Genomic DNA, 12,806 nt, shown 5'->3' with positions numbered 1-12,806 from the left:
ATATTTTTATGTTTTCAGTTTATATATTTGTATGTACACAATATTCTCTTCCTTTGCGTTACTTCTGCATGGCACAGACCCAGAATAATGCACATTTATATATGTGCAACGTTGTTCTTCCAATCCATATTTATATCTTTCTACATTTATTTAAGTTGACTGTATGTTAGTTTACGTGTAGCACCTTATCACCACATCAAATTCCTCGTATGCGTAACACTACTTGGCATTAAAGATCCTTTCTTCTAATTCTGATTCTGATGCACACCAGTAAGAGCAGCAATAAATACTACTAAGAACTAATAGCACATATCGCATCAATGGGCTAAATACCTAGGGGAAGAAGTAAGAGTTAACAAAAAAGTGCAATCAATACAAGATAATTGTAAGGGGATAGAAGAAGAAGAGCACAGGAAGTGCATGTTAGAGGTTAGGAGTTAGAGGTGTCATAAGAGGAAGTGTTCTCAGAAGAGATGAGTTTTCAAGAGCTTCTTGAAGTTGACAGTTGTTATGTCAGTATGTAAATGTGCTCAATTTCATATAGTATTAGGCAGGACTATCTGGATTCACAGTGGTGGAAGAAGTACTCAGATCTTTAACTTAAGGAAAAGTAGCAATACCACAAATATAGTACTCTGTTACAATTTAACAGTATTAGCATCAGAATATATACTTAGAAGTACAAATCTTTCAGAACATGTATATTATATTATTGGATAATAACTCACAATGTGTACATCACTTTAATGTTACTTTATTATTACTTTATACTGCTGGGTAGCTTGTGAATCCTGCCCTCCAGGGATCAATGAACTAATCAATAATCGTATCGGTATCTATACTAATATATCATAATTTATTTAGTGATTATATTTTGTGTTATTAATCTGAAACTGTAATGTAACTAAAAGTATCCAAAAATTCAGGAGTAGTAAAAAGTAGTAGACAGAAGTACTGTACTTTAAATTGTACAGTACAGTAAGTGTACAATATTTGGATGACATGAAATACTGTCATAGTGACAACATATAAAACTATCCTCAGGATACATAAATAGGATGTTATCTCACATCTTTCACAGATTCCACTGGCACTTATCAGTCATTAGTAGTGCTAATATTCACATTTTCTTTATCAATGTTCTATTTTTACTTATTCACTCCACATCAACACCTTATGTGGTGGCCAAATTCTAGCTCATCCCACACAAATATCACATGTTAACAGAAGTTCAGATGAATGAGGGACAAACAGGATGAAAGGTGATATAAAAGCCAGTTTCTGCCCAGGGTGGACTGTGGCAGCAAACAGGTGCACCAGCAGGTGAGTGGAAATACACACATAGTACAAACAAACTGGTCCTCTCACATCAACCTAAGCTGTTGCAGTCGACTTATATTTACTGGTTGTATTTATACCATACACTGTAATGTAATTACAGGGCAGTCAGTTATCCCTGAGAGCAGAGGTTTGGTCGAGGATGCAAACCTTGGTAACTCTGTGCGTTCTTCTCTCGCTCCTCTTTTGTGTCCGTGCAGATGTTGTGGAACGTTTTGAGGTTTGCGTCCCTATTCCAGATTATTCAAAACGTTAAACATTAAATTTGTCTGTGTGTAAGTGGTTTACTAAGAAGCTTGTGTTATTTTGTTGTTTTGTCCCAGGATGAGCCAGAATGCATGAGGTACTTCTATAAAGAGAAGGTGCCAGAGTGGGGGGCTTCTACACCCCGTGCCGCCCGTCTCTGTCAGCGCTTCAACAACAAGTAGGGAAAGGGTGAAAAGTGGAATTTGGAACTCTGTACTTATACCAACTTCATAAGTGTATCCAGTTAGATGTAGCTTGGTTACTTGCTTTTTTTCCCCATTCATTTTCAATTGACTATTGCGACTATTATCCAGCACTAACTGTTTCTTAGGCTTCAATTTTCCACCCAACACTTCTGATCTCTAAATCACTGTTCTTAATCTTTGCACTACTAGGTACCACTTTGCCACACTATATGACACCAACCATCGTATTGCTGTCTACTCTGCATATCATTTCCAGCCCAGCAATGGAGGTGGCAGGGAGAAAAGGTGGTTTGTAGAGCCTCAGGTTGGTCTATACTGAACATGTGTATCTATAGTAACTTGGTAAAAATCATCAGGATGTGTGGCATACGTTTCAAATTTTGTGTCATTTTTTTTCTTTTGGTAGAGTTTGGGTTGTAAAAAATAAACCATGTTCTTAATGGATTTATATCATTCAGTATGTGGAACTATATGAGGACAGGTGCTTGCATTTTGCCCAGCGATACCCTCTGTATGTTTAAACCTGAGAGTTTTTGATGTGCCCTGTAGCTGGTAAACAAGTCCTGGCAAACAGAGATGAAGGATGCCTACTGGCTGGGGAAAGACCACCCTGGGGTCTACTTGGGAGAGAGACAGGCTCTGAATGAGGACTACACACACTCTGGCTTTGACCGTGGTCACCTCAACCCCAACGGACACCATGCAGGTAGTGGAGAGTGAACATGGGTGATTTTTGGGTGTGAGGTCAGTAGGTGGCAGTAGCCACCAGCCAAAGGCATCTGTTGAGTTCACCGGGGGTGGCTTACAGTCCTGTTCTGGGACCTCTGATAGAAGTGTTGTGCTATTGCTTTATATTAATGCTCTTACAATCCATAATAAAAGGAGGGATTCTTTTACTATGTGACATTCATACAAATTCACATACTTATCATTTAAGCTAGTTTGTTGTTGCCGATGTAAAGATAGCAAATGAATTACCTCACAACATATCCACCAAATTACAATGCAGTCTTGTCAATTATAAACTGTATAAGAGTTTTTCTGTAAAATGGCAGCGCTGCCCTTTGCAGCTGATATTCCTCATTATAGTTCATATACTGATTTTGGGAGATAATGTGCACAATAATTACATTAATTAATTTCCACAAAGTAATTCTTAACCAGAATACACTAAATATTTTAAGATTATATTTTAATATATATTTTTCTTATATTTTAAGTAAATGTACTTATACCACACTGTAACAATACTATGTTACAAGTAAAGGTGTGCATTGAAAAAGTTAAAAAAGTATAATAAATAAATGTACTTAAAAGTGCTCAATGCAGAAAAATGTCCCCTGTATATGTTATATTATCATATTATATTAATATTATATAATACATTATATTATTATTAGTCATGCATCCATGTAATAGAATTGTTATTGCTGTAGTTGGTTAAGGTGGAGCTCATTTTGAACAATTTTGTATCAGGCTAAATTAATGATTATTTTCATCATGGATTAATCTGCTGATTATTTTCTTAAATAATTGAATGATTGTTTGGTTTGTGAAATTCTGAAATAGTGAACTCAAAGTGACACCTTCACAATACATGTTTTGTCCAACCAACATTCCAAATGTCAACATTATTAACAAAACATATTACATAACATTAATAAAATCATTAAAAGGAAAAACAGCAAATCCTAACATTTGTGAGGCATGTTTCACATGAAAATTTTCTTTTTTTGATGATTATCGAAATAGTATTAATTCATTTTCTGTCATTTGACTAATTGATTCATTTACCGATCATTTCTGCTGTACTTTATCTGTTAGGTAGTTTAATTTTTAACAACACATATTAATTTGTAAAGTATGTATTAACCCCAGCTGCCAATAAATTTAGTGAAATTAAAAAGTACAATATTTAGTAGAAGTAGAAAGCGGCATGAAATGGTTCCACCACTCTGATCTGGTTATGTTAAGTAGGCAACCATTTATTTTCTCATTCCTCTCTCTTACAGTCCCTAGCCGCAATGCCACATTCACCTTGACCAATGTGGTTCCTCAGAACCCTAAGCTGAACCAGAACGCCTGGAAGATCCACGAGTCCCAGCTCACTGACCTTTTCCGGGACAAGTGCTCTAAGGCCTATGTGCTGGTTGGTGCCATTCCCTCTGCAGACAACTGGATTGTCAAAAACAACGTGAAGCGTGTCAACATCCCAGACTACCTGTGGAATGCCTACTGCTGTGTGGACAACAACGGCAGACCCATTCAGAGTGGTGCTGCCACAGCGAGGAACACAGAGGACAACTGGGTGGAGAAGGTCTCACTGGAAGAACTGGGAAAATTCCTGCAGCAGTTTTCAAATCAACCAGTAGTGGAGCTGTTTTACAACAACTGCAGGGCATAAAGATAACAGAGGTCCAATGAAAAATATATAAGGCATTTAAGGTTACATTATGCATTGTTTATATTGATTCAAATGTGGTAATACAGTAATCTTCTCCACTCTGAAGTTCTGTCAGCGCAGAAGTTTTTCTTTCATTTTTAATATCATGCTCAACATTAATCCTTAGATCTGTATAAAATAAATACATTTTCTGGATTAGCATTAGCAGTTGTTTCATCATTATTTCACTCTGCAGTTTTAATCAGCAGCAGCATACAGGTTAGTCTTAGGAAAGGTGGGCAGCAAACACCTACAAAAGGTAAAATGTGTAGTTCCTGGCCATGTGCTTCAAACAAATATGGTGCAAAATTTCACCTTGTGCAGAATTGATTTATTAATTGCCACCGATCACCATTGGAAATTGTGTACAGATACACACCCATTATAAATCTTGCAGTGTCCTCAAAAATATATAGCGAACTATATCCAAACTTCCAATCTTGCCTCATCTCAATAATAATAAGTAGTTTCCTTTAAGTTCAGCTGACTGTTCAGTATTTTCTAGTTGCTCTTCTTGCTTATTTGGTAGGAATGATCTAGTAAAGAAAATGTATGCTATGTTTGTTTCTGGGGTCCAACATATTTTTTCTTTATAAACTATGCTCTGGACCTAGTAGAGGAAACTCACTGTACTTGATCTCCCTGTGTTTAAATTGTGTGTACCTCCATGTAGCGATAATGTAGAGCCTGATAAAGCCTTGTTTGTATCAAGGCATAGGATCACTGCCAAGAATCCATCTTTCATGAGCCTTTCTGTCCTGAAATTTACTCCAAGCCTGTTTTTCTGAGGCCCCATCCACACTACTCCGTTTCAGTTTACAAACGGAGAATTGAAACGAATACGATCTCCGTCCACACCAGTGTTTCCGCTGCTTTTGGAGTTGATCTCTGTCTACATTAGACTGAAAACACACAGCTAGGACCCGTTCAGGTGCACTGGGCATGCGCGTGCAAGTGTAAACATGAAGCAGATGGTCTATTCCGTAGTTACAGAAGATTTGGCGAAAGAGTAAATAAATACAGACTAACTTAAGCATCAGACCAGTTTTTTTTTGTTGTTGCATGGATCAATAACAAGCTGGGACTGTTACTGAATGTAACACGGGAGACATTTTACTCCCACGTACTCTCCTCTGCCCTCTCCATATCTGGTTCACTGGGCGCTACGTGACGCTCACCCGTTCCCGTTCTCGCCTGCCTGCTAAACTCTGTCGGCGGAGGGAGACGAGGGAGAAGAGAAGCTCGGGTACCTTTCAAGCAGCTGTGTACTGAATGTAGCTCGTCAATGTCACTTGTCGTGAACCAACCAATCACAGCCTGGATGGGGTGGGACATTTAAAAATATTGACAGATAGGTGTCATTTACGCTGGGGAAGCTGAGGACAGGTCAGAATCAGAATGAATGAATCCATTTTGTTAATTCCTTAATTTTGTTTCCCTTCATATAAATAAAGATATTTCCTCCATAAATTGGCGCAGAAAATGTGCTCATAATGCAGGAAATTAAGGGGTTAATGTGCAAAGTTGTTAATGTTATAATATTTACTAGTTTCATCTTAGTGGGGGGGGGTTTGAGTACTGGCACCTATTTTTTTCCACTTCAAGCACTGAGTTCAGTGTGGTGTGTGTCATTGCCTACTGATATCACACCAGCTCATGCATGTTGAGGGGTTGTAGCTGGGAATTGCTCAGCATACTGTAGGTATCAGTAATCTGCCTACAGATTGTTTATAGTAATTGTAATATTTCAATAGCTAAAGTCAACTGTTTCACAAATAAAACCGTTTTCTGATGTTGCACCTCTGTGGTTAAGGTTTGATTAGGGCTCATGTTAGTGTAATTGTTATAATTTCAGAAAATAGAATACCATATAGCTTACCACTAGAAAAATATTAATTCCAGTTAGCAGTTATTTTTTGTAGGTTGTTGTCCTTCATTAAAGGGGCTATATGTAGCTTTTTAAATAAAATCAATTAATAATTTTTATTTTATTTTTGTGAAGGAACAGACCACACACTTGCTTTCTTGGTCCCTTGGAACAGCCGCTATTCTGTGAGATGGAGACTAAAACCCCATCATGGTCAACATTAGGGCTGACCCCCAATAGTCAAAGATTCGATGCTTCGATGGGCGGAGCCTGATTCGAATGTCAGTCTCACAGTGGAAGCTTCGCAGTGAAACAAGTATCATGCCATTTTGGCGATATAGGGGTGCTCAACGTCTGATTTTACATAGAACTACCAGTTTTCTCTTCCAGCCTTTTACAATATACATTTCAATGTTTAATGCTGTAAATAAACATGTAAAAAGAATTAAACTTTCAATAAATGTTTTTAAAAGTGCGTAAATAAATCCAAAATTGTAACCCTAACCCTGGGTCGTCAGTGTGCACGTGTAGGCGTAGCGTATGTGTAGTGGCGGAAGAGGAACACTTGCTGAAGAGACAAGTGGAGCCCCAGCTTCACTGGTGTTGTCCACACCTTGAGGGACTTTTGGATAATTTATCACCGTTGATGAACCACACAAAGAATATTATATCGCTTTTAAATAGCCGGCTACTTGAAATAGGCCTGCGAGGAACCTCGACGTGCATGCTGTTGTCGGCAGCACGGCATGCACGCAAAACTCACGCAAGACCGGTGAATAACAGGCGAGAGAGAGAAAAGGGTCTTCAAAAAGCCTCACTTTAGCTGGAAATTTACAGTGTAAGTTGAATGAACAGAGACAGCAGCTCTGCAGCACAAAACCACACATGATTCGACTATCAGTCGACTATAGGCAGGACTATTCTGATTCCACATGTAAATCCTTAGTCGGGGACAGCCCTAGTCAACATTAGAAAGACATTTAAGTGAAATAAAATATATTTAATATAGATTTTATTGTACTTTAAAATTTGTAACCCACAGAAAACAAGTTCATCCCCACAGTCTGGGAGATGCGCAAATATTTCTAAAAATATCTACAAATATGTATTTTTACATTTGTGATGTGTAAAATCATATCCACAAAAATACAGAGTGACTTCTACACACAAAACAGCTTTTGCACATTTGCAGATTGCTTTCTGTCAATTTGTGGGTCATGTTAAACTTGTAACTTCCCTTTTACGCATGTACGCGTGTACTGCGGAGATCTGTAAAAAAAAAAAGACAAATATGTCATTACCCAAAACATGTATTTTTACATTTGTGTTGTGTTACTCTGTACACACATATTTTAATTTCACATACAAAGTGTAATTTACGCACTTAAATTCCAGTAAAATCTTCCACAGACTTTCTACTTTAGTTGGCTCAAGGTAAATAATGTTAGCTTACCAGCTAAAGCTGACCAGTTGCTAACGTTGCAAAATACTATAGTTGTATGGCTTGCCACATTACTTCACCAGTTACTGCAATCCAAATTTTGTATACCACCGGAATTATTACAAAAGTGTTGATTTTAGCCTGCCATAAATTATGTAACTGTCCAAGCAAATGTGGAACGATTTGTTTATCTGAATCAGAATCAGCTTTATTGCCAGGTATGTGTACACATAAGAGGAATGTGGAAATGCAAATGTGGAACGATTTGTTTATACTAGTCTATAGAGATAAAAGGCTAAATTAGCATGGATCCGCCAGTGTTTGCTTCATAACGTGTGATGACTAAATAGTTTGGATCCTAGTTGAAATATTATTGCTATTACATGATGTAAATTTTCTGCAGTTGTCCTGTAATGTTAAATTCCAGCGTTTGAGGTTACACTTGGGTTAGTTGTTGTTGTTAGTTCATTTTCTCTATTAAGAGTCTTAAGATCAAGAGTTCCTCCTAGTTTATCCTGTTAACTATTTTTGAAGTTAAGAGTTTATCTGTGTTTGTAATTTACCTGTTTAACTAAGCTTTTCTAATTATCTTGCTTTATTATAAGGAATTTAGTTTGATAGCATACTTAAATGTAGAACTGTTTTAGTTTAAGAATATTTTAATGTTTCCCTTTAGGCCTTGCATTTGAAAGCCATTCTTTTCACCTTAGCCACATAACCATCGTTTAAACACTGTTTGTTTACCTCTGTTCAAACTGCCATTTGTTGTTTTTATTACTTTTCCATTATTTCATTAATTCACTTATATTGTAAGTTTAAAATTGCTACAATGCTAAGTACTTACTTGTCAATAATCATACCCACTAATGCATAGTGAGTTCAACATTTCAAAAGTTTGCTGTAGCGTGTCAGGGCATACTCACACAAGAAAAAGTCCTGGTACGTCTAAGTGAGTACCGGCCAACTTCAATCACTCCCATTACTTCTCTTTTCATTCAAGAACAAATGACTGAATAAAAAGTAGCAGCAGAGGGGTGAAGCAAACTTTTATTGGAATTAACAGCAAAGGAAAATACCATTGCAATGAAATTAAAGACATGTTGACCATGTAGAGCCTGAATGATTTTTTTGACCCTGAAACCAAAAATATTTCTTATAAATTACTTTTACTAGTATTCTGAAATTAAATTGTCCTCCAATACGTGCAGCACAGGTGTAATGAAGCAAAAGGTCTACAAGCAGATATGAAGAGGCTGCATGTGAGAGTTGACTGCAGCAAAGGTTATAAATGCTGCATTTCCAAATAAAACTATTTCACTGTTTTTCTAGCTCATCTTCGAAAAACAAATCTAGCCCAGCTTGTAGTGGTGGTCAAAATACATGGTACATACAATAACAAAAAAAACAGACAGTTAATTGAATTACCCAGTAAACAATGACACCTATCCAGCGTAAATGACACCTATCTGCCAAAAGAATTTGGTACTCAGTGAACCCATCTCTCTACAATTTTAATCAGCAGCAGTCTGAAGTTCAGTCATACTGGACCATGGGGTGGTCACTCCAGGGAGGCAGGTTGCAGAGTTTCTCTTCAGTGGCTGTTTTGATGGGCCAGCCCCAGGCCTTGAAGAATCCAGCCAAGTTCATCCCCACAGTCTGGGAGAAGGTCTCTGCATACAGGTTCATCTTTCCGTAGTTGTCATTGGGAAAGTTGGACATCTTGTGGTAGGCAGCAAACACCTTCTTAAAGGCATCCCAGCCAAACTTTTCCTGGAGCTACATGGAAGGAGCCAGAGGTAGAGGAAAGAACAGAAAAAGAAGAACAAAACATGTTTGTTGTTAGGTGTTTAATGGCCACTTAAGATTCACTGGGTTGAATGGGGCAAGAGACTTTCAGTCTACTTATTGTTACTATTTATTTTCTCTTTCTCTGTCTTTGAAGAGGTGTGATTCTGTTTGAATGCTGACGCCAGTGTGACATAGTTTCTCTACAGGGTCATTTTCTCTCACCTGCATATATGTCTCCAGGGCCACCCACATTTGCCAGTTGCTGAGTTTCTTGCCCCCCTTAACATACTCCTCTGCTCGACTATTTCGATTTGCTGAAGTCATTGCTGGATGAGCCTGCGTTGAACAAGTTGAAATGATGTGATTGTGAAACAATGTAATCCAAATGAAAAGCTAAATATTTTTCTCAACATATGATAACAAGAACAGTAGTCTTTTGTAACATCTATTGATGTAACAATGTCACCATAGCCTTTAAGACCAGGCTGTTTTAGCCATTGGTCTCTGTTTTTGTCAAATAAATGAAACTAATTTACTAAACCTGTTCCCTGTTGATCCTCAGCACCTCTTCATGCACATACACTGACCACAGGTTGCATGTACACTCTGTGGTGTGTGATGGGAACTCCCAGCAGCTTCTCTGTTGGTTGTGTCCAAGCTCATGTATGGGGCCCCACAGGCCTTTACTCTTAGCAAGGTCAATGCTGACAAGCTCAGCTGCTGTGGGCTTGTGTGCCATCACAGGATAACCTGAATGCATCCAACCTGAATAGACAAACAAGTCTTTAGGGTTCCATATCTATAGTAGAGAAACATCACATTGTAGTGCATGTGTATGCAATTAGATCAATGCACAAATCAAAAGTGTCTTATTAGCATGTGATGTTACAAAACTAATTTTAAAGTGTTGCAATTTTTAAACCTAAGACACTGTCATGATGCATTACCAAATGTCATATGATGACCCTGAGGGTCCCGGTAATATATTTTGTATATGCTGTATACACAGTGGTTGGAAGTGAGTGGTGCCCCCTTGAAGTGAACATGGACATGCAGATTCTGTGAAACTCTAAATTGCCCACGGGTGTGAACATGAAAGGTTATCTGTATATTGGTATTAGCTCTGTGATAGACAGCTGACCTATCCATGGTGCACCCTGCCTCTCTTACCCAGCCTCTCAATCCATCTCCCTGGGACTCTCAACAGGATGGGCAAATAGGAAACAGTCAAAGTCAAATACACTAACCAGCGGAAATCTGCACATCAGTAACAAAACGTTCTTTGCGTGGAAAGTTGTGTGGGATGGCAGCAAGATCAGCGACACTCTTCATTATGTCATCCCAGAACACTGCCAGCTCATCAGGGCGCTCCAGGCTCCGAACAACATCTGATGGTACAGTAAGGATGATGTTGTCAAACTCCAACTCTGCCCAGGGTGCAGGGGCTGTGCGCAACAACGACCAATCAGTTGCTGTTGTCACACCTGAATAGAAGAGAGCAGTGTAAGTATCCTCAAAAGTTAATCTGAATAAGTTTTGTTACCCAAGTCTCTCATTCTAGACCCCAACATTTATCACCTGACCAGCAGTATGTAGCGATGGACGTATTCAAAACTGACCAAAGGGTTATTGCACAATTATTTAGTAAAGTTATATATTTTAAGGGACACCAGCTAAACTATTTCACATGAATTGTCCATCACAATTGAAGTTTGATGACACCTAATGCATGGATTTTGAACAAGATGTCCCTACTTACACTGCCCTGAATCCCAAAACAACCATATTATCCCCTATTATAATTGACAGAAATCACTACACACCTTCTATTTATCCCCATAAGAATAAACATATCAGCAGACACATACCACACCTTCAAGACTCACCTGATCTATAGTACGGCGCAGGTACAGCCATCTGCACTGTGACCTCTACCCCATGCACTTGTGTTTTGGGTGGGGCTACCAGGTAGATGAGTCCACCCCACAGGTTCCACACCTGCATCACCTCTGAGGTAACAGGAAATCGTTCATGAACACATGGTGCTCTCTTCAACTCTGCATCGTTGAGATGGTCTGTTTGACATCCTATCTGGATCTGAGGAAAAAACAGAATTGTGTTACTGATAGTGTTTGTATGATAAATAAAAGGATGCAAGGCTGAAAAGATGGATATGACAGTACATTGAAAGACTGAATGACTTGCAGTTTCTGTTTCCTCTTCTGAGTTTAGCTGGATTGAGGTTTGGAGCCTGTATCATGAAGCCGGTTCAGCACACCCAGGATATCTTTTCGTTATCTGGCTTCACTAACTATAACAATTGGGATCAAGATGAGCGGTCACACAAAGCTGGTTATCAACTCGGTAAGTCAACTCAGGGTTTCCAAATCTAGCCATGAGCGCGTTCACATAAAAGAGGCGGTGTTAGCAGCAGATGACCTATCGCAGTATGGAAAAGTCCACTGGAAGCAGAGCGCCATATTTTAAAAAGGAAGAGCAAACTGTAATATTAGACAAATAGACATAATCTAAGTAGCACAGCTGTAGCTGACACATGCAGGAAGACAGAAAATCGCTGACAGAGTGAATGTCTGAATGGACAAGTGTAGTCTATAATATGAATATGTTGATTTAATGTTCTTAAGGCAGGTATGACAAACTTAACCTTATTCTTTCAGCTTGGATGTATGTTGGTATTTTTCACATTAAAAGCCTCAGGCACTGAATAAGTGGTCATTCCCACTCACTTTTAAAAACTTCTCATCATTTGAAACTGCTGGCTAAGGATAAACGTAAATACAGTAAGATTGTTATTCACGTCGGCGGTAATGACTCCCGGTTACGCCAATCGGAGGTCACTAAGATTAATGTTGAGTCGGTGTGTACATATGCAAAAACAATGTCGGACACTGTAGTTTTCTCTGGTCCCCTGCCAAATCTGACAAGTGATGACATGTATAGCCGCATGTCGTCATTCTGCCGCTAGTTGTCGAGGTGGTGTCCAGCCAACGATGTGGGCTTTGTTGATCATTGGCAGACTTTCTGGGGAAGACCTGGTCTGATCCGGAGAGACGGCATCCATCCCACTTGGGAAGGAGCAGCTCTCATTTCTAGAAATCTGGCCAAGTTTATTAGTGGACCAAATCCATGACAACCCAGAGTTGAGACCAGGAGGCAGAGTCGCAGTCTAACACACTTCTCTGCTCCTCCATTTCAGGAGTTACTTAGTGAAAATCCTATAGTGACGGTGTCTGCCCCCCGACCATCGAAATTATTTAAATCAAAGGTAAACAGAGGAGGAGCTGTGCATAAAAACCTCATAAAAATTAAAACCACAAGAGCAATAGTGCAAACGAATAGGAGAGTTAAATGTGGACTTTTAAACATCAGATCTCTCTCTTCTAAAGGTGTACTAGTAAATGAAATAATATCAGATTATGATATTGATTTATTTTGTCTTACTGAAACCTGGCTGGG

General features: G+C 38.7%; 3 protein-coding genes across 3 annotated transcripts in view; 2 read left to right on the top strand and 1 right to left on the bottom strand.

Moving 5' to 3' along the window:
* The window catches only part of igsf11 (immunoglobulin superfamily member 11), a 124,905-nt gene that overhangs the window by 17,484 nt on the left and 94,615 nt on the right, over positions 1–12,806 (top strand). The gene's annotated exons all lie outside the window — the stretch shown is intronic.
* Positions 1,293–4,389, top strand: si:dkey-243k1.3 (endonuclease domain-containing 1 protein-like). Its single transcript, XM_046074393.1, has 6 exons — positions 1,293–1,323; positions 1,442–1,558; positions 1,662–1,762; positions 1,980–2,094; positions 2,340–2,496; positions 3,803–4,389. Exons 2-6 carry the CDS (start codon positions 1,481–1,483, stop codon positions 4,192–4,194), a joined length of 843 nt encoding a protein of 280 aa, XP_045930349.1. The 5' UTR covers positions 1,293–1,323; positions 1,442–1,480; the 3' UTR covers positions 4,195–4,389.
* Positions 8,656–12,167, bottom strand: LOC123986245 (TRPM8 channel-associated factor homolog). The gene is made up of 5 exons (XM_046074392.1): positions 11,216–12,167; positions 10,577–10,813; positions 9,871–10,094; positions 9,552–9,665; positions 8,656–9,317 (listed from the first exon to the last, which is right to left on the bottom strand). Exons 1-5 carry the CDS (start codon positions 11,331–11,333, stop codon positions 9,075–9,077), a joined length of 936 nt encoding a protein of 311 aa, XP_045930348.1. The 5' UTR covers positions 11,334–12,167; the 3' UTR covers positions 8,656–9,074.

This window comes from Micropterus dolomieu, linkage group LG17 (assembly GCF_021292245.1).
Source record: "Micropterus dolomieu isolate WLL.071019.BEF.003 ecotype Adirondacks linkage group LG17, ASM2129224v1, whole genome shotgun sequence".
NCBI lineage: Eukaryota > Metazoa > Chordata > Actinopteri > Centrarchiformes > Centrarchidae > Micropterus > Micropterus dolomieu.
Note: the sequence above shows the minus strand (reverse complement) of the source record. Positions and strands in the feature narration are given on the sequence as shown.

What these genes read in the sequence shown, in the direction of transcription:
- si:dkey-243k1.3 (XM_046074393.1), top strand. Translation starts at nt 1,481, where the DNA reads ATGCAAACCTTGGTAACTCTGTGCGTTCTTCTCTCGCTCCTCTTTTGT. An exon ending in TGTCAGCGCTTCAACAACAA is followed by an intron (nt 1,763 to 1,979) that starts GTAGGGAAAGGG and finishes TTGCACTACTAG; the next exon opens with GTACCACTTTGCCACACTAT. An exon ending in GGTGGTTTGTAGAGCCTCAG is followed by an intron (nt 2,095 to 2,339) that starts GTTGGTCTATAC and finishes TGTGCCCTGTAG; the next exon opens with CTGGTAAACAAGTCCTGGCA.
- LOC123986245 (XM_046074392.1), bottom strand. Translation starts at nt 11,333, where the DNA reads ATGCAGGTGTGGAACCTGTGGGGTGGACTCATCTACCTGGTAGCCCCA. An exon ending in TGCGCCGTACTATAGATCAG is followed by an intron (nt 10,814 to 11,215) that starts GTGAGTCTTGAA and finishes TCTTCTATTCAG; the next exon opens with GTGTGACAACAGCAACTGAT. An exon ending in TGAGGATCAACAGGGAACAG is followed by an intron (nt 9,666 to 9,870) that starts GTTTAGTAAATT and finishes TGTTCAACGCAG; the next exon opens with GCTCATCCAGCAATGACTTC.